The sequence below is a fragment of the Cavia porcellus genome, unplaced genomic scaffold, assembly GCF_034190915.1.
Source record: "Cavia porcellus strain 051 isolate PalLab524CR breed Dunkin Hartley unplaced genomic scaffold, mCavPor4.1 scaffold_25, whole genome shotgun sequence".
NCBI lineage: Eukaryota > Metazoa > Chordata > Mammalia > Rodentia > Caviidae > Cavia > Cavia porcellus.
Window position 1 is genome coordinate 497,220 of NW_026947508.1, and position 27,894 is coordinate 525,113.

General features: G+C 47.5%; 1 protein-coding gene and 1 long non-coding RNA gene across 2 annotated transcripts; one reads left to right on the forward strand and one right to left on the reverse strand.

The window, feature by feature from the left end:
* Positions 1 to 6: 6 nt before the first annotated feature.
* On the reverse strand, positions 7 to 27,804 carry Ssu72 (SSU72 homolog, RNA polymerase II CTD phosphatase). The gene is made up of 5 exons (XM_003461510.5): positions 27,516 to 27,804; positions 12,744 to 12,887; positions 1,819 to 1,958; positions 1,297 to 1,415; positions 7 to 389 (listed from the first exon to the last, which is right to left on the reverse strand). Exons 1-5 carry the CDS (start codon positions 27,593 to 27,595, stop codon positions 288 to 290), a joined length of 585 nt encoding a protein of 194 aa, XP_003461558.1. The 5' UTR covers positions 27,596 to 27,804; the 3' UTR covers positions 7 to 287.
* LOC134472865 (uncharacterized) lies at positions 353 to 1,891 on the forward strand. Its single transcript, XR_010042838.1, has 2 exons — positions 353 to 530; positions 707 to 1,891. It is a non-coding gene; the product is annotated as an uncharacterized LOC134472865 (long non-coding RNA).
* Positions 27,805 to 27,894: the final 90 nt, after the last annotated feature.

Below are 27,894 nucleotides of genomic sequence, written 5' to 3' on the forward strand. Positions count from 1 at the left end.
GACCACTAGCAGCATCTCGTTTATTGGGCAACTCCAGCGCCTCTGGCTGGGCTGTGGCCGCTCAGGTATGCACAACCTACAGCTGGGGATCAAGGGCCAGGCCAGGCAGAGGCACACATGCTGGGCGCGTCCTCTCCAGCTTAAGGGGGCGGAGACGACCGTGCCCGCGGCCCACCTTCCGTCCTGTGCCCGCGCAGTGCATGGGGTGACACCGCGGTACCCCGGACACGGGGGTAGGAGTGGGATGCAGGGGTGGGGGTGGGGAGCATCCAGGAGGCCGGGTGGGGTCAGTAGAAGCACACGGTGTGCAGGAATGCGCGGCCGCTCTTCTCCTCGAACTCCTGCAGCAGCTCATCGATCTCATTCTCCATGTCCTCCGTGTGCTGGATCTGCGGAGAGCACACCCTGAGCACCAGTCCCAGGCGCAGCCTCCCCCTGGTCTCCGGGGCCCTGCGGAACCCCCAGTGGCAGCCTCCTGGGGTTGGACCTGGAGCAAAGGAACCTGGCTCGGACTCCTTTCCACCTTGCGGGTAAGCAAAATGGGTCACAGCAAGGGCCAGGCATTCCCCTGGAGCTGCCCAGCAGGGAGGTGGCTGTCCATGGAAGTGTCCAGTGCCTCACCTCCACCAGGCTGCAACCACAGGCGCTACCACATGCCGTGAGACCTCCTGATGTCCATGCCTGCCATCACACCTTCCCTCCTCAGCTCCAGCCCTGCCTGGCACAGACCCCCAAGCAGAAGCCCTTCGTGACAGCTCTGTTCTCCAAGTGCTTCTACTGTGTGCCGGCCAGATATGGACACAACTATCAGAGCTTCAGCAGCCACACTGATTACCAGACTGCAGGAAACCAAACCTCGGCTGGGGTGGGATGGAACTCTGGCTGATGGGCCTGCTTGTCTGTGGAGCTGCTCCCCGCTAAGCCAATTCCTTGATGACTGTCACACAAGCCCACTGACTGGGCAGATCCCAAGCACAGAGCACTGTGTGGTGACTCCACAGCCCCTGGCTGACTGGGAGGAGGCTGTCTGAAGGGACACGCGCATCTGTGCGGCAGATATGCGCAAACCCAGTGAAGCAGCCAAGCTTGGCCCTGGCCCCGAGCTCTGCTATTGCAGGGAATGGGACAAACATGGCCATCCTCATGCACACACTCGCCATCAGACGAACAAGTGTCGGGCCGTTCTTGAGCCAAAGCCACCTGATATGTCCCCTAGAGGTGTGCGCAGCATTACACAAAACTGGGTCTTCTGCTTCTGCCTGTGGCATGGGGAGATGCACCTGACCCCACACTCACACACTGACAGAGCTCGCAGATGAGGAAGGCTCCTAGTGTGGCCTCCTCATGGTTGTCCTGGATGTCCACATTGACCACGTGCACTGGCTGGCAGGTCTCCTGTTCTCTGGAATTCAGATCTGATTGGGACAAAGTGACAAAGAGGTTGGAAGCTCCAGAACCAGACAGCAAGGTGCCCTCATGTGGCCCCACTAGCCCTGGCTGGGCTCCACTGCTGCCAGGCCGGCTCTGGGGTTTGGGAACATGACTGAGGACTGTGCCTGTAGCCGGGCCAGGGAGTCCCTGAGGACCATGCATGACAAAAGCTGAACACACAGCAAGGCCACCCCTGATACCAGCCCACCATGGCCAAGACCCCCACGGAGGCAGTGGCATTCATGGTCCCCATGGCACATCAAGTGCCACACGGAACAGAGCCGGAGCCCAGAGGACTTGGCATCGCCTTGCTGTGCCATGGGCGGCATCCACCTGCCCCGAAGCCCTCCCGGCCCTGCCCTTTCCAAGCAATCACGCAGGGCTCACCTTCCACCACCTGATCATAAACCCTCTCTTCACAGGTCAGGATCAGGTCAAACAAGTCCTTGCAGTTCTGGAACCTTTCTGGCCGAGGCTTGATTCTCTTATTTCTGTCCAGCATATGCAAAATTCCATTCTGGGTGTAGCTGAGTGCTGATGTTAAGGAACTCTGGGTAGCAGCTTCTGTTCATTAATCCAGAAGCCCTGTTGTTCCCACCAGGCCCAGTCTCTTGTTGCCCCCTCAGGTCGACCCCAGGAGACAGAAAAAGCTCTGGCTCCCTGTGGCCCTGACTGCTCAAGCAGCAGGGTGTCCTCAGGGCAGCCAGCAGTGTCCCTGGGCACCTATTTCTGGGGACACAGCCTTCCTGAACCAAACACCAAGTCAGGCTGGCAAAGAGCATGAGACATACTCTGCAAATCCGCCCCTCCCCCTTCCAGGAGGAGACTGGGAGCAGGAAGGCCTGAGAAACCTCATCTTAAAACCTGCAAAACGGAAGGCTGGGGATTTAGCTCAGCAGCATAAGTGCCTGCCTTGCAAGCAGGCAGTCGTGAGTTTGATCACTGGTACCAATAAAAACGAGAAAAAAAAAAAAACCTGCCAAACGGGCAGGGAGCTGTGGCCATGCTGGAAAGGGTCCACCACGGGTATCTGCTGACTCTGCCTGTGAGGGTTCACCCAGGCGACACCCAAGGGTGCAAAGAACTGGAGCCCTGTGGCCAAAGGGGTCATCTGAGTGTCTCCAGGCATCTGGGAACAAGTTTCTTGAGTCCTATTTTAGGAAAGACTAGCTGTTCTGGAAGTGTTTGGGTGCTCGGGGTCGAGTCCAGGGCTTTTTGCCCCTAAGGTACACCCCAGCCCCAGAACTCTGTTAACTTCCCCCACAATACTGGAATCCAATCTAAGGGTACTCTGCCATTGAGTGTGATCCCTTCCCCTTTTATTACTAGTAATTTGTTTTGTTTTTTAAGCAGGATCTCTGTAGCTTAGGCTGGTCTTGAACTATGTAGCCCAGGGTGATCTCATGACAAGACAATAGGTGTGTGTCACCATGCCCAGCTATTTTGGTTTTTTGAGACAAGGTCTCAGTGTATACCAGCCTGGCTTCACAATCCTCAGCTCCCCAGTGGCTTGCTACACTTGGGCCCACTTGTTCCCAGACTCCAGGTGGTTTGGCTCAAGTGAATGGGCACAAGTCTTGGGCTGCTTCACTTATGCTTCTCCTCAGGCACCCAGGGTGGGGAAGAGCTGGGCAGAGGTCCAGGAACCAGCAGGCTCTGCTGAACTCAGGGTCTCCACGGTGACCACAGTGCTGTGCGGGAAAGGCTCATGTTTATTTCTACACTGCAACTATGTCTGCAACAGCCATGGTGCCTCTTGCCAGCCCCTAGACTGGTGCAGGGGCACCTGCCTGGCAGTGACACAGCTACTCCCAAGGATCAGTGTCTGTTCCTGACCACTGTGTCCTCACATTGAAGTAAACGGAGTACAGATCAGTTTTTGTTTTGTTTACAAATGTAGAAGTATCACAGTACACTGCCAGGTTAAGATGTAAGCCAAACACTTGAGCCAGGTCTGATGCCCAGCACCGTGAGGAAGGGGTAGAGAAAAGGCAGCGGGAAGCACTGGACCTCTAGTCTCCACCCCATGTCTGCAGTTAGCATCATGAAGTGTACAAGACTTCAAAACAAAAGCAGAAAGTTGATGCGAGGTAAGACCAGCTGAGTTTTGAAACTGCCCCAGAGAGCAGGTCGGCCCCACTCTCAACACCAAGCAGCAAACGTGGTTCTGACCCAGATCAATCTTGGCATCACTGCAGGAGGCTGCAACAAGGCGAACAGACGTCTGGCACCTGCTTCTGTCCCAGTGCATGCAACAAGCACAAGCAACTCTGCCTGTTGCCGGCACTGCGACACCCTGTGGCCTCTGTGGAGGGGCCTGTGGGACTGGCTGAAAACACTCTGGGCCAGGAAATAAAGAACAGATTGTTTTCCTCTCCTAGGAGATGCTAGCGATTCCAGAATTTAAGGGTAAGTAAGAGGGGTCTTACCAAAATCAGTTTTCAGAGGCAACAACAAAAATTTTAAACAGCACGAAGTGGAGCCAAGAACCCAGGGCAGCCTAGGCTGCTGCGTGGACATCCCTTCACTGTCTGAAGGACCTCAACAAGCAGGGACTTCAGGAGCTGCTGAAGGAAGGCTGCAACTCATGCACAAGCGCCAAGGCCCACTAATTCCAGTCCTGGGGGCTCATCTAGGGACCAATGGAACCAAGCCAGACAGGGAAGATGGGCCAAGTCTGGAGGCCTTGGATGCCCAAAGGGTCCCCAAGGAAAGCCAGGACCTTTGAAGCAAACAAGACTAGAGGGCTGTTACTGTAGTGGCTGACGTGTGCTAAGACCGGCACTCTGGGAGGTTTAGCCAGGAGCATTGCAAGTTTGAGACCAGCCTGTGACAGTGACTCAGGGGAACCGTTTCAAAAGTTTTTAAAAAGGGGTAGGGATGCAGCTCAGCACAGAAGCCCTGGGTGTAGTCTCCTGTACTCCCACACATACATAACCTGATGGTGCAGATGTTACACTGAGACCTGAGACAGAGCAGAGCATGTAGGAGGTGCATGGGTGGCCCTACGCCAGCAAGCGTCCCTTGGTGCTTGGCACCAGGCAGTGTGGGGAGGCCGCCAACGTGACCTCTGAATGCACCTAACTCCCAGGAGCCACACCGCACAGCAGTTCACAGGGAACATACAGCCTCTTGCCCACACAGGTCAGGCTGCAGTGCTTCTCGGGGTGTCCCTGCAGACACCCAGGAATCCTTGTTTCAGAGGGCAAGCAGAGGGCAGCAGAGCCTCCGTGGACAGTGAGTCAGGGCAGCACCCGCACAACGTCTGAATGTTGAGGAAAACACAGACTAGAAGCACACATTTCCACTGCTGTTCTCCTTCCTCGCAGTGCTGGGGATCAGAGCTGGGTCTTGGGCCTGCTGGCCAGGTCCTCTGCCGCTGAACGTCACCCCTCTTTTGTTTTTTTTTTTTTTAACCAGGATCTCACTTTCTCAGGCTGGCCTGGAATTCCTGGTCTCAAATGTCGGGCTTATATTTTAACCTGGCAGTATACTGCGAAAGTTTCACGTTTATAAACAAAACAGGAACTGATTGGTAGTCTATTCACTTCAGTTTGATCTTTTTTTTTTTTTTTTTTTTTTTTTGTCTTTTTCTTTTTTATCGGTACCGGGGATCGAACTCACGACTGCCTGCTTGCAAGGCAGGCGCTTATGCCGCTGAGCTAAATCCCCAGCCCCCACCGAGTAGTTTCTGTAACTGCTACATGTATTGTGAAAGATGTTGGTAGGAGGCAATGTTGGGCCTGACCAGTCCAGGCTCCAGCTGTGCGACCAGCTTGGGGGAGAGACTGGCACCTCGGGACCTGGGCAGGCTGGGGAAGGCCACGATGATGTCTGAACAAGAGGCGGAAGGCAGGCAGCTCATCCCCACCCTCCTCCACAACTGATCCTGCCTTCACACTGAGCTATGTCCCCATCCCTTTTAAACTCTGAGACAGGGTCTAAGTCATTCAGTTGTCAGGCTACACTGAAATTTGTGATTCCCCTGGCTCTGCCTCCAAAGTGCTGGGATGACCGCTGGGCACGACCCTGCCCTATGACCAGTGGCATCTTAGTGTCATCAAAAATGTATACACTGTGGCTTCCAAATCACTCTATCAAGAAAGAAATTAAAGCTGGTGCAACTGTGCAGACCTGTGACACAGCTGCACTCTAAAAGGCTGAGGCGGGGCAGCTTGGGCAAATCAGACTGTGTCAAAATGTAATCCAGGCAGGAGGAACTGGCGGGAGAAACAGAAGGCCGAGGGCTCAAACGCCCAGCAGCACAGAGAAAAGTGTGGGGGTGTGCATCTGCAAGCAGCATTCCTAGGAGGCAGAAATCTGGAGACTGTCAGCTATTTCCATTCCCACCAAGCCAAAACCACCAAGCTTATCTTGAAACAAACAGTGCAGGGAGAGCCCAAGTCTGAGTTTCCAGGAAAGCTGAACTGGCCCTGGAACAAGTGAAGGCCGTGGTGGAACATCCAGGACAGCCGAGAGGCCCCACGGTTCACAGCCGCAGGAACCATCTCTAGCCCTGCACTCCTCCGTGAAATGGATCCGTGCAGGACACAGCCCGAGCCTAGCCCAGCCCCAATGTATCACAGCACCTCCACAGGCAGGCTCCGGGCTCCACCCCAGGTCTCAGCTCTATCTGTTGCAAATGAATGCTTAGGGAACAGCTGGGCCACAAATAAAACTCACGAGTGCCCCTTAGAGCCACAGCGTTACCTGCTTCTGCAAGACTAGGGCTGTAATGAATGCCATTATCTATGCAGTGACTTTAAATGGACGTCTGACAAATTTAGATGGCTTATGTACCTGGCAGTACCTAGGATAGAACCAAGGGCACTCTGCATTGAACTATGTCCCTAGCCCTTTTTAACCTTGAGACAAAATCTTGCTAAGCTGCCCAGGCAAGACTTGAATTTGCACTCCTCCTGCCTGAGCTTCCCTCAGTGCATGCTAATCCTTTTGTAGTATTCTATGAACATACTATGGGCCTCTGGTGGCCCTACTGGACTGCCCTGCCAACCAGCACAGCGCCACCTTTCAGAAGGATTCCCTGGCCTTTTGGGGTGTTGAATAATGTACCCCTGGTAATTTTACTGGCATCTCAGCAGCCACCCACTTCCATGACTCCCTTCCTGGGTCTGATGTGGGTCCCACCCGTCTGTGCTCCAAAATGCGAAGCCAACTCCAGCCTGAAACCCAAAAGCAATTCAGGGAGCAGTTCAGCTCAGCACACACCACAGATGGGCTGGGGATGTACAACAGCACAGGGTGCTAGACTCAACCCCTAAGCCACACAGAAAGGGCATCTAGAAGCCTGCATATTCTCAAAGGTCACCAGGTGGAAGCCAAGCGGTGGGCACCAGGCTCTGGTCTCTTCGACCCACAGGGTCTCCCAGGCCACTCACCAGCTGGGCATACCAGCTACACGACAGGCAGAGGTGAGGCCAGCCAGAGCAGCCTGAGTGACACTTTGTCTCAAAAACTTTAAAAATGGGTCAGAATTTTAAGTCAGTGTTCCCCATGTTCAATTTCTAGTACTGACTTTTAAAAAGAAAGCCCCCAAACTGAGCCAGGGAGTTTTAAGCTGAAGCCACATGTAAGGGCTTCCCAGCCCTTCTGTTCCTGCAGTGACAGCTAAACCGAAAAAAGTACAGACACCAGAAAAACTTTACACTGAAAACTGGCCAGCCAGGTCCAGGCCCCGGAGTGCATGCACTCCAAAGGCAGCACGCCAAGCCCCGTCCAGCACCTGTGCCATGTGCCTTATCCAGGCTCAAGGCGTCAGTGGCTTGGAGGCCAGGAGGGCTGGGGGAGCCACTGCTGAAGAACTGCCTGGGGGATAAAGTTCTACAGTGATGATGGGGGCAGGGGTGCCTCAGCACTGGGGCACACACCCAGCATGTGTGAGCTCCTTTAAAACACTTCATTACAGAAAGCAGTTGGAGTCTATGATGCATATGATCATTATGTATACCTAAAATGTACCCAAATTTTTTTAAAAAGTCAACTGGAGTGATACTTAACACAGCTGTAATGCTGACACCATGTAACTGTCTACTTTAAATGGAAATCACAGGTATGCCATGATTTTGATAGACTGCTCCTCTCTAAAAAGCATCCAAATAAAAAGACATTTTACTTTCCTGTTTTGCAGTGCTGGGGATAGAGCCAGGGCCTGGCAGCAGCAGGCAAGCACTCTCTCACAAAGGTGCACCACTTCAGCCTTTTAAGATGTTGAGACAAGGCCCCGATAGACTGCGCAGGCTGGCCTCAAACCACACTGGCTCAGAAGCACATGCCTGAAATCCCAGCTACTAGAGGTTGAGATAAGAAAACCTCAAGTTTGAGCCCAGCCCAGGCTACTTCATGACTTAGTAAGACCCTGCCTCAAAAAAATAAAAAGGTTAAGACATAACTCAGTGTGAAGGCCGTGGTTCTATTCACAGGACAGCAAAGTAAATAAATACAGATAGTGTGGTGATACACACCTATAACCCCAGCTGTTTAGGAGGTTGAAGCAAGATGGTTATAGGTTTGAAGCCAGCCTGGGAAGTTCAGTAAGATCCTGTTTTTCAAAAACAAAAAGCACTAGGGTTACCTTCTCAGGGGAACAGCATGTGCCTACCATGTACCAGGCCCAAGTTAAATCCTGTACTGTCCCCAAACCAGATGTTCAGCTGTGTATGATGTACATGCCTATAACCCAGGCACTCTAGAGGCTGAGACAGAACTGCTGTGAAGTCAAGGCCAGCCTGGGGTCACATAGCAAGATCCTGTCTCAAAAAAGAAAAAGAATGGGGCTGAGGATTTAGCTCAGCGGCATAAGCTCCTGCCTTGCAAGCAGGCAGTCGTGAGTTCGATCCCTGGTACCAGTAAAAAAAAAAAGCAAAGATTTGTAACAAAAGTTGAATTAACTTAAGTATTAACTGATTTGATTTTTGAAGACAGTGTCATCTACATAGTCCAGGCTGGTTTAGGAATTGTAATCCTCCAGCCACGCCTCCTGAGTGCTGAGATTATGTGCACAACCACCACACCCAGTTGGAGAGAGCACTGATTAGTCTTTGGAAGCCAGGTGAATTCAGATTTCGTATCACTGACACACCAGGTAAACTATTTGTACCCAATTTCTAATGGAAACAGTGAAATAATTAATCAACTCAGTCTGGTATTATCAACACAGTGGAAGGAAAACAACTAGTTTAAATTAAACAAGGCTTTTAGCCCAGTAAAACTGCTGTTCTCACAACTCCCACCGAGAGCCAGGGATATAGCTCATCAGCACAAGTACCTAGTACCTGCCTGGCAAGTGCTAGGTCCTTAGTTCAATTACTGGAACACACACAGAGTTGTCACTGAGCTGGGCATGATGGCACATGCCTATAATCTAAGGATTTGGGAGGCTGAGGCAGGATTACCACAAGTTCAAGGCCAGCTTGGGCTACACAATACCTCAAGGCCAATGTGAATCATACAGCAAGACATGTCAGGCAGCCATTCCTTCTCTTTTGGAAAACCAATCAAAATCATTTACTTACAGTCAAATATTTAAGAAATTAAAGCAAGACAGTGGCGACGAATGGGTCACTTTCTAATGAAGTCAAAGCATGGAAGGGCTGATGTTTCTGGGCTGGTGAGATGCAGTCTGCACCTCCTCCCGCATGGCAACCAGTCAGCCCTAAGCTTGGGGGAATGACTGACACCCCACAGTGCGCTGCTGCCTGCCCAGACCCAGGGCAGATCAGGTTCCCACCCACTTTGCTCTGACCTGGGATAGCTATCACAGGGAGCACGCCAGATGGCAGCATGTGTGTCTCCATAGCAGCACTGGCTCAGCAGCACAGCATGGGCCAACCCACTCCTGAGTGCTCTGGAGGAGGCATGTTCAAGGAAATGGGCCCTGGCAGCCCGGCAAAAGGATGGCAGAGGTAGCTTTCAGGGATGCCAGGCCAAGGCTGGTACCATTTTCCAATCAAGCCACATCATAATCTCCCTTGAGCACTTAAGCCCTTCCTAACGCTTAAATTCAGTGCTCCAGATTTTATCTCTGAGCTACATTTGAAAGATTCTATGTGTGATCCATAGTATACACTTGTAACTCCAGCTTCTTGAAGGCTGAAGCAGGATTCCAAGTTTGACTGTAGCTTGAGCAATGTAACAAAAAATGTAGCTCAAAATTAAGAACCAATTTTTAAAAAAATGTCTTTGCTAGGCTTTGTGTTGCACACCTGAAATCCCAGCACTCTGGAGGGTGAGCCAGGAGGATTATTTTAAGGGCAGCCTAAGCTAGCTACACAGCGAGATCTTGTCTCAAAGATAACCCCCCTCAAAAAAAGTGTATCCTGGGGCTGGGGATTTAGCTCAGCGGCGTAGGTGCCTGCCTTGCAAGCAGGCAGTCGTGATTTTGATCCCCAGTACTGATGATTAAAAAAAAAACAAGTCTATCCCGCCACTACAAATGATAACAACTATCATGCATCATTTCTGTAAACCATGAGTTAATTTCTTAAGGATCTTCAAATTCTTGCCTGCTCTCATGTGTATGCTGAGTAAAGCCCTCAGGGGAGCCCCGCTGGAGGGGCTCCATCCCGTCCTGCCCAGGCACCATTTACCACCTCCAGCCCTCCCGAACCCAGCGTCCTTGCCTTGGTCAGCTACCTGCCACAGCCAGTGAGCTTCCTAGAGTTGTCTTCTGCCAGCTGAGGGCAATGCTGCAAACAGGGTAGCTAAGCACTTCTAGGCTTCATGGAGAAGACCTGACGGTGGGTCTACCCACTGAAGAAAAGCAGCTGGCAAGGTGAGGCCATCCCAGAGTTGCCTGCCGATGACTTCTTTTTTGGCATTGTGAAACTCAACTCACAACCTCACGTTTGCCAGGCAGGCACTGTGTTGCTGAGCTATATCCTTGGCCCTTAGGGTGACTTCCTGACAGTGCTGTCAAGGAGCAAATACCTCGGGTGATGGACAGTCACTGCATACCCCAGAACAGAAGGCCCCTGGCACTGGCCTGGCTCCTCTGAGAACCACCGGGCTGCCTCTCCCTCAGCAGGGCCCTCCCTAGATTCAGTAAGTGCTGCTCCACCCAGAAATGGAGGCCAGTCCACTACCAGGTAAGAGAAGTTGGTTTAGTTTTAAGGGAGAATCAGCCTGCACACTAGAACTTATTTTTATTTGTCATATGGAGTACAAGAGTATCAAAACTGAATGGTATGACAGCCAGGGATGTGAAGCACATCTATAATATTTGAGAAGCTGAGGCAGGGGGATCACTCTGAGGTCCAGGCCAACCTGGGTCACACAGTGAGTTCAAGGCCAGCCTGGAGTACATAGCAAGCCCCTGTCTCAAAAGAAGGAAATAGTACTAGCTGAATAGTACTAGCTATATGTGGTGGTACACATCTATAATCCTAGCCTTGTGGGAGGCTGAGGCAGAAGGATTAAAAATTTAGGCCCAGCCTAGGCAACCAACTTAAATGACTTAGTGAAACCTATCTCAAAACTCAAAAGGCAAGGCAGGCTGGGGATGCAGCTCTATGCAAAAGCCCTGGGTTCAATTCCCAGTTACCCCCCCCCCAGGATGATACTAACTTAAGAATAGTTTTCATTTTCTTTTCTCCTTGAGTTTTTCCCAGGGCTAAAGAAAGCATCCAGCCCCAGAAAGACTCCTAGCAAGAAATTTTATGGTTCTTTGTAAGGCTCAGGAACAGCAGGCAAAGGGATGGGCACTCTGAGCAGAGGTGATTTCAGGGTGAGTGTCCAAGCCTCGGTTCAGCCGTCAAAGCAGCACAGCCACTCCAATCAGGCCCAGCACTGTGTGGGCAGCTGTGGAGACATGTCCCAACACAGGCCTGGTTTCCAGGATGGGCTGCGATCCCCAGGAACCTGCCACCAGGATCACTACATCATGGGCACTGGCAATCCAGACTCAGGCTCCCAGCTTGGCATGGTGGCAGGCGCTGACAGGAAACAGCTATGTTTCTACCCTTGCCAACCTTTCAACTGCGACTCAAGGAGGAACTTGAGGCAGGCACAAGATGCCTGACTGTCAGGGTATACACTCTGCTAGAAAATTCAGGGCCTTCTCTGCTACCTATTAACCCACATATATGTTTTCAATTTATTAAGTACCATTTTTGAGACACAATCTTAAGTTATCAAGGCTTTCTTAACCATGGGCTTCTCCTGCCTTAACCGTTCAATCAGCTGGCATCACCAGCACATACCACTATGTCCAACTTCACTTTTAGCTCACTAAAAATCGCAAAACTGCCAAAGTGCCAGGAGTGGTGGTACACATCTATAGTCCCAGCATTTGGAAAATGTGAGTTCAAGGCCAGCAACTGTATAGCAACATTCTATCTCAAAAAAAACAAACAAACACAGCCAAAGTAGAAGTAAAACATTTCCAGTTTGTTGCTTATATTCATTTGCCTAAAGCATGTGTGACCTCATTCTGATTATCACAAAGCACGCATTGGCCTGGAGCTCTTTTTTTCTCAGTACTAAGGACTGAACTCAGAGCCTCATCCACCTGTCCATAAAGCGATACTCCAGCCCTGAAAATCATGTGTGGCAGCAATTAGGAAATATACAATTTGGTGTTCCGGTCACAGAAAGCCATTATAAAGCTACCTTTCCAAACCAGGCATGGTGGTACACATATAGTCCCAGCATTTGGGAGGCTGAGGCAGGAGGATTGATACAAGTTTGAGGTCTGCCTGGGCTACAAAATGAGTTCAACACCAGCATGAACTACTACCTAGTGAGACCCACCCTCCCCCAAAAAAAGATCAGGGAAAAAAAAACTACTCTTCTCACGTGAGTCTTAAGCAACAGGCACAGTCTGTTTTATCTCCTCCCGAAAGGAAGTAAAGTTCTCCTGTATCACTTGCTTCTATCTCCCTTCTTCACCTGTCATAGACCCCAGTGTGTACAGCAGCCCCACCGCCTGTCAGAGCCCCACACATGGCCCTGCAGAGGCACGCACACCAGCCCTGGACTTTCCTTGCTCTCTCTGTGGGCCCTGCTTCATCACCAGCACCTCTGTCTGACCACATCAGCGCAGGGTTTGATTTGGGTCTGCATTTAGGGTTTCACATGTCCACTGGCACAATGGATCTAGCTCTGGGGCTGTCCAGTGGGCAGCAGGAAGAGACACTGAGCGTTGGTAAATGCTGAGAACAGGGCTTGGGCCAGCACAGCACACCCATGCTCACATCACCCAGACACCTCCGTGCAGAGTAGAGGGTAGGTATGCCCGGCACAGACCACACCTGCCAGAAGACCCCCTGAGCACCCTAGGGGCAGCCTTGGGATACAGTTCTTTGTCTTTCCTGAGCAGGTCATTGTACATCTGGTCATATGTGGTTTTGAAATCATAAACATTGGGCTTGTCTGGTGCTGGTCCTGGGAGTTTCACGTGAGTTCCTGTTCCAAAGGATCGGACGCTGAATCCTCGCTTGCTGGAAGACAAAAAAGGAGAAAGAGCATCACAGCTGGGTTAAGACAGACACAAGGTTCCCAAACTATGAACTGAGAGTGGACAGAATGACTGTATTAATATTAGACACAAGCTTTTTAAGTTTTTATTTTTATTTCTTGAGGCAGGGTTTCGTTGTATAGTTCAAACAAGCCTTGAAATGGTACCAATCCTCTTGCCTCAGTCTCCTGGGGTGCTGGGAGGATACGCATGTACTTTGAATTTTTAATATAACTTTAAATATTTTGACTTTTTTTTGGTGGGGTGGAGAATTATAGGTGGGTATAGTGGTGCATGCCTGTCATTGCAGCACTCAGGAGGACTGAGGCAGAAGGATCACCAAGAGTTAGAGCCCAGCCTGGGCTACATGGCCAGACATTGTCTCAAAAATCAAAACAAAACAAAACGCAGAAAAAAGATAAAGCAAGGTTCACAAAAACTAGGTGAAACCAATCCAAGCAGAATCTGTGGTTAGATGACCTGTAAACACAGAAGCTGTTTAACACTGCTGCTCTACAGACAGAAGGATTGACCGACCATCACCTGGATGTGAGGACGCTTTCTATGTTCCCCAGTCCTGGTTCACAGGATTCCTAAGAAACCTCTCAAAGTTTGCTGCTTGCTACAGCAGCCGCCCAGGCTGAACTGCTTGTTAGGACACTCTCCTGTCAGGGCCCTGGCAGCCCATTGTGCTGGCAAGACGTCCCTGATCTAAGGACATGAGAGGGCCCTGCTGGAGCGAAGAAGCTGGCAGCTGTAGCTGCTTGCCCATAACCCAGCAGGTGCAGATGAGGACAATGCCTTTGAAAATGCCTGAAAACCATGGCAAAGCACGGAGCCCACGCTAACAGGCAACGTGGGTGAAGAACAGCCAAGTGACACCGGCAGGCTCACCAGGAGAAGGAAAGACCACCTGCAGACACAGACATCCCACTGAAAGGTCAGGACAGCCAGTTTTAAATCTGTCTCACAGGTTACACACATGGTTATGTTGATACAGGTGGCAGGTTATTCTTAACTGTACTTAACAGAATTCCCCTCCAACTGTTTGTGTTTTTGTGGGGGTTTTTTTTGTTTTTTGTTTTTTTTTTTTTTTGTCTGTTTGAGACAGGGTCTCACTATGCAGTTCAGGCTGGCCTTGAGCTCACTTTGTAGCCCAGGCTGGTCTCCAACTCACAACAATCCTCCTGCCTCAGCCTCCCGAGTGCTGGGATTATAGGCGTGAGCCACCACGCCCGGCTCTCCAGCTCTGTATTTCAAACACAGACTCTATCTCTGAAGAAACCCTGAACTAAGGGCTCAGAGGTACCTCCATTCCATCAGCACCCCAACTCTCCCACAAACCAGCACCAGCACTACCCAGACGGGTTGGAGAGGAGCACTGGGCAGGGAGGCAGCTCAGCACCCATGCATGTGCACAGTTTAAGCCCCAACCCAGGAAAAGACTAACAGGAAGAAATGAGGACAAAGGTACCACATAGACAGATTTCCTGAACCTGTTCACTGCGCTGTGGGCTAATAGGTAGGTGACGGCTCTACTGGCAAAATAGGATACTTCAGACCCCTGACAGACAGCACAGAATCAAAACAGCCCCCCAACAGTATCCTTCTGCCCCAAGGCCACTAACAGCTATTAATGGCACTACTATGAAGAGACAAAGACATGCGCTTGGAAGACACAGAAGAGCACAGGCCCTTCCACACACCATCTAAAGACATATCCAGCTGACATGGTGCTGCACACCTGTAACCCAGTGCTCTGGGCAGCTGAGGCAGCTGTCCAAGGAGGTGCAAGTTTTCTTCTGTACTCAGGCCCTTCACACTTATTTTTCAGTCTGAGACAGGGTCTGGCTAAACAAGCAAACTGTCTAGACGAGGCTTGAATTTGTTCCTCCTGACTGAGTCTCTCACTATATAGAGATTGCAGGCCTACCAGCTACCAAACTTATTCTGAATAGCAGGAAAAGCAAAAGGCATGCATATACAAAATTCAACTCCTCTCAATCATTTCTTCTAAGTACTAATTTATTAAAATGGGTGGGAAGTCAGGCATGGTGGCACATGTCTATAATCTAAGCTCTCAGGAGGCTAAAACAGGAGAATCACCATGAGTTTGAGGCCAACATGGGCTCCACAGTAAGCTCATGGCCAGCCTGAACTACGTGAGACCCTGTCTCAAAAAACCAAAATTTAAAAACAAAATAACAACAGCGAGTGGGAAGTCAGGCACTGTTGGCATCTGCTCAGGTGAGTCAACTGAGCCCTGGCATTCAAGGCCAGCCTGGGTAGCACTGGCAGGCCCTGTCTGAAGACAAAATACAGCAACAAAGTAAAAATAAAAGGCAGGAGAGGAAGGGGCACCACAAGCACATACTGTGGCCTTATCACAGCACATGAGATGTCTGGACAGGGCAGGGACACACAGTCACAACTCCCACCAGGTTCCTGGGAGGCTCTGTGGCCCAAGACACAGGTCTGTCACATGGGAGCCTCCTGTCATCTGCCAGTGTCCCAGGGCAGCCACAGAACTGGCTGGCTGGCCAGCTCCCACACCCCAAGGATGCACCAGGACCTCTGTTCCCCACTGGTTGAATGTCTGTTTCCCTGTGCTCACTCTCCAGTTCCTACTCTGTCACACCAAACCGGCAGCCCCGTTTTCCCTGCAATGTTACTTTAAGCAAGCCTACTTATAAATAAAACAAAATGCAGCCTGTCCCCCTCCAAGATGTTCCCAAGTGGCAAAAAGGCTAATGAGCAACAGCAGGGCTGCTCCTCTGAAGCTGCTACACTGACACAGCCCAGCTCGCACTGTGACAATCTGCTGCTTACATAAGCACTCTGGGTGCTACCCGGTATTCCTGACAACTGAAGAGTTTTGTCAGAAAGGCTGAGTATCTTGTAAACTAATCTTCCAAACAAGTATTCATTTGACTGGTCTAACAAATGTCTTTACGAGTACTAAAAATTGAGCTGAGTATGATGACACACACCTGTGATCCCAGTGGGACGCTAATGCAGAACTGCTGCAAGTTCAAGGTCAGCCTGGGCTACATAGTGAGACCCTGTCTCAAAAAACAAAACACAACAAGTACCAAAGATTTACCAGAAAGATGCTTTGCAGTAATATATGATGGTGTATACCTGCAATCCTAGCTACTCAGGGGAACTGCAGTAGGAGGATCACCAATTCAAGGCTGGTCAAAGCAACATAGTAAGACCCTGACTCAAAGTTTCAAAAAGGGACAGGCATGGCAGTTAAGCGTGTGGCTCAATGGCAGTGCACTTACCTACCATATGTGAGGCCATTGTAGACAATGTTAAAGTAAACAACAGAATGCTAAACTTGTTATCCCAAAAGCAGAAGGTAAAATAATGAAAAAATGAACACCAAACAGCCCTAAAAAGTCTTCAAATTAGCAGCATGGGTTACAGTATCTTTTCTATATTCTAATGTTCTACACTGTAGTCATTATTTGAAAGTTTGCAAATGATTTTGGAATTCTGTTTGTTTCCTGAGACAGGGTCTCATACACTTCAGGCTGGCCATGAAGCCCAGGCTAGGCTCAAACTCACAAGGATCCTCATGCCTCAGCCTCCCAAATGCTGGGAAAGCATGTGCCACCACACCTGCTTCAGATGAAGATTTGACACTCTGGACCTGCTGCCTCCAAAAGCATGTACGTGTCTTCCACGCACAGTGGTGTGCCCCTGCAATCCCAGCATCTCAGCCTGAGGCAGGAGGATCACCTGAGTTTGAACGCAGACTTGAAAACAAACAAACAAACAAAAAAACTAAAGCATGCTCTCTCTTAATAAGGAAACAGTTAATGATCCTAAATCACTTTACTAAAGGTGAGCCAGACTCACTGCCAATCAGCCTTCCTCCAGCCACAGTCTATGCAGCACAGATCAACTGCTCAGATCACCGTTTCAATGCAAGACTGGGGCAACAGCAAATTCCCTAAATACTAACATAACAACACAATCCATGCCATTACCTGACAAAATCTAGACCCTACAGACACACAACCGCACATTTCCTAAGACTGATTCTATTCCTAACCTTTCATAAGGTCATATAAAGTTCAGAGGCTCCTAATCGGGTTATGAAATGATTTGTGTGCCTGCACAGAGCCATGCTTGCCCATACGTGGTAAGAAACACCTATTACTTCTGTCCTGCCAGCACCTCTGCTTACGGATCTCCTCTCTGGGTCTGAGCCCACGGTCCTGTCCTCTCTGCTGATGCCATCCTCCAGGCTCTGTCATCTTGAGGCGTCACATCTCACAGCACTAGAACAGGGTGGCATCTCAGGTACTTCAGATGGCCAGGTGGCACAGGAACCCACAGCTGGCTGGAACACTCAACGGTTATCAGCAAGAATATGCTACTAACCAGGTATAAACCTGCCAAACCAGTCCTACTCTGGGCTCCCATTAATTTCTTACCTACAAAGTTGGCCTGGAGAAGATAATCCTAAACAGCACCACAGCTCTCGAGGTATGGAAACTATTAGTTTGCTTGAACTACCCAGTTCTGTCTCAATGGTGGCTTCAGGCAGAACTCTACCTTCGCTCTGGAGAACCAGGATAAAACCAGATGCACAATCCCAAAAGCCCCCAAAGGCAGGTCTGCTCCATGAGAGCCAGATCTTCAGCGTCCGCAGTCCTTTCTACAGACAAGATTCCAAGTCCTAGCCTGGCTGGCAGCACACATCTCTAAACCCAGCACTTGGCAAGCTGAGGCAGGAGGATTGCTGAGAGTCTGAGGCCAATCTGGGCTACACAGTGAATTCAAAGCCAGTCAACTCCACAGTGAGAACTTGTCTTAAGACAAAACAAAACAATAGGGCTAGGGACTATAGCTCAGCAGTATAGTGCCTGCCCAGCAGGAGAAAGGTCTTGAGCTCAACTCCCAGTACCAAAAAAAAAGAATTCCAAATCCTTCCACCTTCACAATTAGTTTCCAGTTTCCTTCTAGTGTGCCCAGAACCAAGGTATACTCAGAAGGGCAACAGGGCAGAGCCAGATATCCTTTCCGTGTACAGAACAGCTCACTCAGGGCAATGCAGCCTAGGACCCAGTCTTAGGGAAGGGAGCTAGGGGTGGGGGTTTCAGGATATCTCAAGCATCCTGTGTTCAAATTCTGTCTGGTACCATGTTGTGCCAAGCCACAACTTGAGTGGTCTAAAGTGTGGACTCATCAGAAGGAGGAGCTGAGTCCCTCTGTCTCACCGTGGCCTGGGAAGCTCTGCCACTAAACTCCCTTAAAATAGTTTCGCTCCCTGCAAACACACTTATTCTATCGTTTCTGCCACTTTCTTGTAACACTTCTATAGGTCCTCTTCCGTGTCAAGATGCACGGCCATCGCCATCTTGATGTTTTGAGTCAATTCAAAAGGTTTACCGTTTACGGTTATTTTACTTCAGGGAGGAGCTGGACATCACAAACCACCAGCTCTGGTGAATGAGGTGTGGAAGAGGTTGCCCTGTGATGGTTTTAGGAGCCCACTTTTTCTCTGGATGGCACTCTGCAGCAGCACTCATCATATTTGTAAAGACACAAGAGGGCTTCCAGAACTGCTTCAGAAACTGGCAGTAAACAGGGAGATAAATATGTTCAGAACAAGGGGGAAGAACACAGTAAACCTTTGTGTTTTGTTTCTGCTTTTTGACAAGGTCTGGTCCTCATTATGCAGCTCAGGCTGGCCTGGAACTTACTATAATCATCCTGTCTGGAAATCATGGTAATTCACCTGCCTCAGCCTCCCATGTGCTAGGATTGCAGGTGTATACCACCATGCCTGGCAGTAACATCTTTTATTGTAATAAGTTTTTGAAATTTAAACAATCAGCCAGACATGGTAGTGCACACCTGTAATCCCAGCACTTGGGAGGCTGAGGCAGGAGGATCGTTGCAAGTTCAAGACCAGCCTAGGATACAAGGAAGCTCAAGGCCAGCCTGAACTGCACAGAAAGACCCTGTCTCAAAAGGACAAAAAAAAAAAAAAAAAAAAAAAAAGAAGAAGAAATTTAAATAATCATTATATATTTAGATCACATCTCATACTTCATTACACATATGTATAATTACCATTTCAATCTCAATTATTTGGTGTTTACCTAGTTCTTCTAGTATTCAGATGTCTGACAGGTAACTACAACCTAAAGTGCTATATAACACTAGACAGGATCAGACCTGGGCAATCCACTAGGGACCCCCTTCTATCTCTGTCTCTCAGAAGCTTTCTTTCTCTCAATAAATATATTCTGCTCTTTAAAAAAAAAAAAAAAGTATCACACTTGAGGGCTTAGTGGTGCACAAATGTAATTCCAGCACTTGAGAGGCTGAGGAAGAAGTGCTGCAAGCTCAAGGCCAGCCTGGGTCACACAGTGAGTTCAGATAGCCTGAACCACACAGTGAGACTCTATCAAAACAAAACAAACAAGACGAGACAGGACATAAAACAACATGACAGAACATAAAGACGAGGTTTATTTTGCTCAGGCTGGTCTCAACTCCTGGGATCAGGTAGTCCTCCTGCCTCAGCCACTAATTAGCTGGAGCAACAGGTGTGCATAACAGAGTCTATCTAATCATAATTTTAACACTGAAAAAACAGTGCAATCTCTTTTACCCTAACAACCTAAAAATAAAATCCACGTTGAGAGAAAATGAAAACTATGTAGTTTGGAAAGAACTCTGTTAGTAGGACATGAAACTATAGTACAACCACTATGGAAATGAGTGTATAAATTTCTCAAAAAACTAAATACAGAAATCCCATTTGACCCAGTTATTCCCATTCTAAGACTCTTCCTGAAACAGTTAAAGACATCAAATTACAGTGACACAAGCATATCCATATTTATAGCACCACAATCCATAATAGTTGCATCTTGGAAGCAGTGTGTTTATCTATCAACACATGGATAGAGAAATCCAATTATTTACACACAAGGCAGTGCTACTCTGCCATAAAGGAAGGAAAGGAAAGCAACAACAACAAAAATGATGAGAAAAGAAGGCAAACAATGGAAACAAAAAAGCTGGGCATGGTGGCATGTATCTGTAACCCCAGTACTTGGGAGGCTGAGACAAGAAGTTCACTGTGACTTTAAGGCCAGACTGGACTACATAGTGAGTTCAAGGGCAGTTTAAACTACATAGTGAGATTCTGTGTCAAAAAAAATCTTTAAAAACCCCAGTACTCAGGAGGTTAAGGCAGGAGGATTGTTGCAAGCTGGAGACAAGCCTGGGCTACAAAGTGAGCTCAAGGCCACCCATAATGAGACCCTGTCTCAAAAAGACATTAAGTAAATAAATAATTACAAAGGATAAGCAAATCACTTGTAAGAAATAAGGGCACTTTAAGATCGCAAATTAAAATCAATTGGACACACAAATGTAAGTACTGCATGGTGTCTCTTACATGACAAATCCAAAGCACAAATATAGAGCAAGATAAAAGACACAATAGGACATGAGTGGATAGATCTTTTGCAAATTGAGGACCAAGAGATTAAATGGGAGAGGGAAAGAGCAGAGAGCGTAAAAAGAATTAAGATGTGTTGTGTACACCTACCAACTCCCCTCAAAGAATGAAATTATGTGCTATAAGCATAACCAAAAAAAACCAAAACCAGCTGGGCATGGTGACCCATACCTGTAATCCCAGCACTCAGGAGGCTGAGGTAGGTTTGCTGAAAGGTGAAGGCCAGCCTGAAACACAGTGAAACCCTGTCTCAAAAACAAACAAAAATAAAACGTACGCACTTTTGTGGAAGGCAATTTGGCAGAATGTGAAACATGGTGAAACACGTTTAGTTTGTCTTTGTTTTCTGCACTACTAGGACTAAACACACAGCTTTCACATAGAACTTCATTCCCAGCCTCAGCCCCAAATTTCTTATCTTGAGGCAGAGTCTGCTAAGTTACTCAGGCCAGGCTGAATCGGTGATCCCGTGCCTGAGCCTTCCAGAGTGCTGGACCTGTTAAGTGTACATCCCCACACCCAGTTTATACCTCCCTTTCACACTCAGCAATTCCACCTCTAGAAATTTACCCAAAAGTGGCAATCAAGAAGGTGTTCACTAATGGTAAACCAGTAACAATATTCAAGCCTGTATGGCACTCTTCTGGATTACTGCAATATAGTTTTGTAACCACATTCCTTTTCTTTTCTTTTCTTTTCTTTTTTTTTTTTTTTTTTTTTTTTTTTTTTTTTTTTTTAATTTTATTTAAGGAGAAAAGAAAAAAAAAGCAGGGAAAGGGTACAAGTTATACAGATTTACAGAAAAAAATGAACAGTAGGAAATCACTAGTTAATGGATTACATATTGTCATCTTAGAAATAATTGTTCAAGTCACAAAATTAAAGCTTGTAAAGTGGACATTCCATCAATGATACTGCAAACAGTTCTGTTCATTGATCCAATAAAACTCTGTGATATCATTTTCTATCTTATACACTTAAATATACATGCAGTTATATAGTTTGGAGCACTTTCTTTTCCTCTCTTTTGTACCATGACTATTACACATTTTGGGTTTCATTGCTCCCACGGTTCTTATTACTTTTTTGGAAGAGAGTAAAACCAAATGTGACATAACAGAACAGAATTGGTCAAGTCAAAAGGGTGGACATAATAGATAATGTAAAAACATAATACAAGGTGATCAACAATGGTTACTATAATGCCTCCCGCTATCTCTAATAGAATTGCCTATATCGTTAGTTATAATACAATTGAACAAAACAGTAAAGAATAAAACCGACAAAACCAAAACATTGGAGACATTGTAGGTCTTCAAAAGTAGATAAAAGTCAACAAGAATGGGCGTCATAGTGAATCTCATTATCTTCACAGCTGATGCCTAAACTTTCGAACCTGATACTATCCAGCAAAACAGAATAGGAGAACATCAGTTAAAAACCAGATGGTGAGAGTAATACAGGGCTTTAAATCAAGGTAATGAAAAGTCAAAGTGGGTTACTATAATATATCCTGCTATTTTTTTCCTTTAATTAAAAGGATAAAGATAAAAAAGTAAATAATGGAGTAGAGATTGAGATAAAAGAGGGCATAACAACGAAACAGTGCAGATCAAAACATAACCATTTAAGCAGAATAGTGTTTCACCATCAGATAATCCTAACCTAAAAGTAGTTACCATATTGTCTCTTTCTTTGAAATCCTTGAGTACAACTTCATATACTGTAGCATTAAGTATATCAAAACAATGTAGAACCATTCAAGAGAATGACAGCATTACAGAGTATTTAGAATCGACTAACAGAAAATGAATAATGGTTTCTGTATAATCTCCTTGTCTTTACAAGGTTTTTGCTTATACTATCGTACATAATAAAATCCAGTAAGATACAACCTATTTAGACCATTAGAGACAGAAGGACGAAAGCTAGATGAGACTTCAAAACAAGATGATACTAAATCAGTATTACCTATTAAGATGTCATTTTCTCCAAAATAGCTGTTCCTATCATCCAATCTTCTCTGCCTCATTTCTGTTGAGCTCTTTTTCTGTCAGTAGCTGTCAGTTTGTCTTCTTCATTTTGTTCTCTGCTCCATTCGTTGTGGCCTCTCTGCCATTATTTCTGGATTCTTTGTATTTTTCTTTTTTTAGAATATCCTGCAATACTCTCTGTAGAGTTGAATTGGTGGTTGCAAATTCCCCCAGTTCCTCTTTATCCTGGAAGCACCTTGTTTTTCCATCAATTTCCAGGGACAGTTGTGCAGGATATCTCAATCTTGGCTGGAGATTATTATCTTTCAAAGCTTGAATTATTTCCCCCCACGCTCTTCGTGATTTGATGGTTTGTGCAGAGAAATCTGCTGTAATTCTGATGGGTGTTCCCTTGTAAGTGGTCTGTTTCTTGTCTCTTACAGCTTTTAATATTCTGTTCTTGTATTGAATTTCTGGAATTTTTATTATTATATGCCTGGGTGTTGCTCTGTTTGGGTTGTAGGTAGCTGGGGTCCTGTATGCCTCATACATCTGAGTATCTTTACCTTTTGCTAAATTAGGAAAATTCTCCTGGATTATTTCTGTGAGTAGCTTTTGTAGTTCACTCGTTTGTGTCCCTACTTCTTCTTTTATGTTCTTAATCCTTAAGTTATGGATCCTCTTATCATCTTCTTGTCTTTGTATTATTGCTGTTTGTTTTTTTGTTATTTTTAAGAAGTTTTTCATTTCATTCTCCCATATTACAAGTCTGCCCTCCAGTTCAGATAGTCTGTCCTTAGTTTCTTTCAAGCTGTTATGCCAGTCTTCTATAGACTTCTTAGTATCTTGGTAGTCCCTTTGAACCTGTTTCACGTATTCTATGCTTTCTCTGTTTTCTCCATCAAACAATTCTCCCCTTTTTTTCTGTTCTTCCATTCCACCGCCTGTTTTTTCTTGGGTGGTACTTAGCATTTCTCTAACTATTCTGCATACTTCTAGCTTCAGGTCGTTGATAACTTCATTCCTGAATTGGTCTATGAGGCTCTCTATATGGTGCCTTATGTATATTGGTGCGGTGTCTGCTATTGCCTGTTTCTCAGAATTGGGGGCCGAGGAGCCTTTCTTGTTGCTGCCTCTTCCCATGCTGCCTCTTCTTCTCTGTTCCTTATATATGCAAGCTTATATAAGAGGCCCAGCTTCTCTCCCAGTCAGCCACAGCCTGATCGAATTGCGCCAGTTAGGTGTTCCCGCTCACCGCTGCGCACCAGGGAGTTACGGACCAGGCAGCCTACGCGTCTCCCCTCCCGGCCACCGTCAGGCTCTGGGATCTGGGTTGGGACAGTCTACCAGGTCCGCCGGCAGCGTCACGCAGGCCAGGCACTTTTCACCAATCCCGCCCGAGAGGGGGATGTGTGGCTGGAGTCGCCACCGCGCCCCGCTCCCGCAGGACTGCTCGGACCCAGAAAGTCCTCCGCTGGAGTCAAACTGTGGTAGAGTGTCAGCTTCTCTCACTCACCTCACCACAAGTCAGTGCACGCCTCCCTGCCGTTCGCAGATTTCTGTTCTCAGAGCTTCTGCGCGTCTCTCTCCTTGCCGAGCCACTGTAGAGGCAGCCAGCCGCCGTGCGGCGGGAAACCCAAATCACGGCTTACAATGGCGCGGGGTCTGGCCTCCACACCGAGGCTTTTCTGTTCCTGTTTTAGCACCAGCAATGCATTCCAAGTTGGTTTCTCTCAGCCCAGTTCGTTCCTGAGTCAGCGGAGCATATCTCCACCTGCTTATGTCTCCTTAGTCCGCACCATTCCTGGCTTCTGAGCCGAGTCTTTCAGAGAGCCTCCGGTAGTTGCTGTTATCTGTCCGCCATGTTTTCCCGGAAGTCACCTCTCTTTTCTTTTTTTTTTTTGGCGGTACCAGGGATCGAACTCACAACCTCACACTTGCCAGGCAGGTGCTTATGCCACTGGGCTAAACCCCGGGCCCAGTAACCACATTCCTAACTCAAGGTGAATAAATACACTAAAATTCAGGCCAAGTGTGGTGCTGCATACTGGTAATCCTGGCACCTGGGAGGCTGAGGCACCAGGTTAGCTGCAAGTTCAAAGCCAGCCTGAACTACACAGTAAGATCCTGTCTGAAAAAAAAACCCCAAAAATAAAAATAAAAATAAAATAAAATTCAGGATACCAAAACAAATGACACTGAAAGCTAAAACAGTCACAATATCAGATGCAAAGCAGCCAACAGTATTTCATATGTGACCTTCATTCTCCTCATTTTCTACAGTGACATTTCTCACAAATATCACCCCTGGCCTCCCAGGTGGTTCACTTGCAATCCTAGAACTCAGGAGGCTGAGGCAGTACTAAAGGTTTGAGGCCAGTATATAGTGACACCTTTACACATATAATTATTTTCATTAAGGTTTTTTGTATTAGTTGTCATTTTTAAAAATACTCTAATTAATTGAAGGCTGATGTCTTGTTCTCTGAGTGAAGGATTTGGGGATGACAATGTATACTGATTGTACCACTGTTACCCACTGACTGATATACTTCTGCAGTTTTTTCTTCTTCCTTTTTATCTATGAAAAAGATGAGTTTGAAAAAAAAGAAAAAGAAAAAATACTCTATTTTCATTTAATGATTACTGAGAGGAACTCCTCTGTACCATCCCATACCTCTTTAAAGGAGACACTGCTGTGTCAAATACAGCCTCTAAATAAGGATTTTTTCAGCAACTGTCTTAAGATGCACAAGATGGGCATGACTTCAACATATTTCAGAATAGGAAAAACTTGTAACCTCTGCATTAAGGGAGACTGATGCAGAAGAATAGAAACTTGAGTTGTGCATAGACAAGTCAGCAAGAGGCTGTCTCAAAATAAAAATAAAACAGGCTGAGGATAAAGCTTAGTGTTAATGACATCCTGAGTTTGAGCCCCAGTATCGATACAAAAAACTACCTAACAAGCTTGCAGGGTTTCTTTGGAAAAGAGAGGGTTACTTCGGATTAAACCCAAGGCTTTTGTCTCCCCAATAATGGTGATATTACTTTTCCTGGATGGGAGTGTCAGCCTCCCAGAGTGCTAGGATTATCATGCCCACTACCACACCTAGCCAAAAATAAAAGATACCCTTTGAAGGATTCCATTTTGACTGTATCATGAAAACATAACAGAAAAGTTTTAAAAAGAATTACCAGTAGGTCTCCCGAACAACTAAATACTAAATTTTGTTTGCCTTGGGTAATATTCCCAAGGGTATAATCTTGCATGCTGTATCAGATTTATAATGGATTATTTATGACATGGTCTCAATATGTATTCCACATCAAACTCATAAGCCTCACCCTCTGGAGAGCTGGGACCACAGGTATGTACCACCACACCCAGCACAAATGCTGTTTAGCACCCAAATGCATTTACCAATACAGACCCAGCACAATGTAACTTTAGCACAGTTCTACTTTAAAAGCAGTCCTAATAAAAAAATGAATAAATATTCAGGAGCCTGAGGCAGAAGGATCACTGCAAGTTTGAGATCAGCCTGGGTTACAAAGTGAGCTCAAGGCCAGCCTGAACTGCACAGACAGACCCTGTCTCAAAGAGACAAAATATAAATAAACACAGTCATCACATTTATTTGTTAGATTCAAAGGATATCACAATCTATCCCCCCCCAAAAGTTACTAAGTGAATGTTGTTGTTTGAGACTGGTCTCACTATGCAGTTCAAGCTGGCCTTGAGCTCATTTTGTAGCCCAGGCTGGTCTCACCTCTCAACAACCTTCCTGCCTCAGCCTGCTGAGTGCTGGGATTACAGGCATGCACCACCACACCCTGATAAATTAATGTTTTTGTGTGATAAACATAAGGTACAATTGGGCATGGTGGCACGCCTGTTATCCTAGCACTCGGAGTCTGAGAGGCAGGATTGAGAGTTTGAGGCTAACCTGGGATACATAGTGAATTCAAGTCCAGTGTCAACTACATTGAGAGAAACTGCCTCAAAAAAATTTAGCAGATGACAGATACTTGCTATTTCCAGCGTCTGTAAAAATAAGAGAGAAACCCAGTCATGGTGGTGGCAGACACCTGTAATTCCAGCACTCAAGGGGCTGAGGGAGGAACCTCAGGAGGATAGCGGCAAAGTCGAGGCCAACTTGGCTTACGTAGTGATTCAAGGCCAGTTTGAACTACACAGTAAGACTCTGTCTCAAAAAAAAAAAAAAAAAAAAAAAAAATCAAAGGAGTAAGCGCCTATTTTTCCCAAGTCACTCATCACCAGAACCCCAATATAAGGAACAATTGTTTCCCTTTAAAGTTTATGTGTAAAAACTCGAGAAAAAGCTGTTTCAACAGTGCTTTACCATCGAAAATGACTAGGAAAAAAAAAAAAGGTTGTAAGGCGTGGTGGACAACACCTCTAATCTCAGCTTGGCCGAGGCTGAGTTTTAGGGCTAACTTGGGCTACGCAGTAAGTACCAACGCCAGCCTGAAATACACAGCGAGACCCTTTTTCAAAAGACAAAACGAAACTTAAAAACGTGACATTTACACCAAATGTTAACTGTAATAGAAACGTCAATTTCTCCTTCTGTTAAATAATTTTGAACCACCACCACCACTTGTACCAAAACAACTGTGCCAAATAGGAAGAAACTTTTACGAAGCACGAACAGCAGTCACTGAGACGTAAATTAGTAACAAATACCACCGAGCACCGCCAAACCCAACTCCTGAGTTCCAGGAACTACTGAATTATTTCTTTTTTAGAGGAAGTGGGGTTTTGCGGAACAGCTATAGATGTACACAACAGCAAATGCACAAATTCAAGACATCCACATACTAGGCCATGGTTTTCCCAGACCCATCCCGTCTTGGAGCGACGCGGCGCGAGCTCCGCAGTGAACCCGGCCCGACGACACTGGCGGACACGAGATCTCGCCCGCAATGGCCCGCGCGACAGCCTCTTCCCTACGGGCCTCCGGGTCGAGACTCCTACCATCGCGGAATTTCGGTTCCTACACCGACTTTCCCGCGACCCCGGTCCCTGGGACCCGCACGGGACGCGGCCCGGCCCTCGAGGCCTTCGCGAGGCGCCTAGCACAGGGCGGGTCGGGACGCTGCAAGGACAGCCTACTACCTGAGGATATTGTGCGCCTCCATGCTTCGGTTCTGGTTACTCGAGCACACCACCGCCACACGTAGAGGCGACGACGGCATAGCGCCAGCCGCACAGTCCGCGCCCCGGCCCGGACTCCTACCACTCGGAGACTTCCGCGTTAGCAAGATGGCGGCGGCCGGAAGTCGACGAAGCGGAAGTGACAGTGGCACAGCGTGAGCAAACACACGACGAGACCTCCCCGCGGCCCCGCCCCTAAGGCGCGCGATCTTCTCAAGAGGCGCAGCTCAATAGACAACACGAGTCAAATGGGCAACGCTGCGCCGGCCTCCGTGGTGTGCTGGAGAGTATTGCCCTCTTTTCTAACGCTGCCGCCTACCCGACGCCCTACAAAACGCCG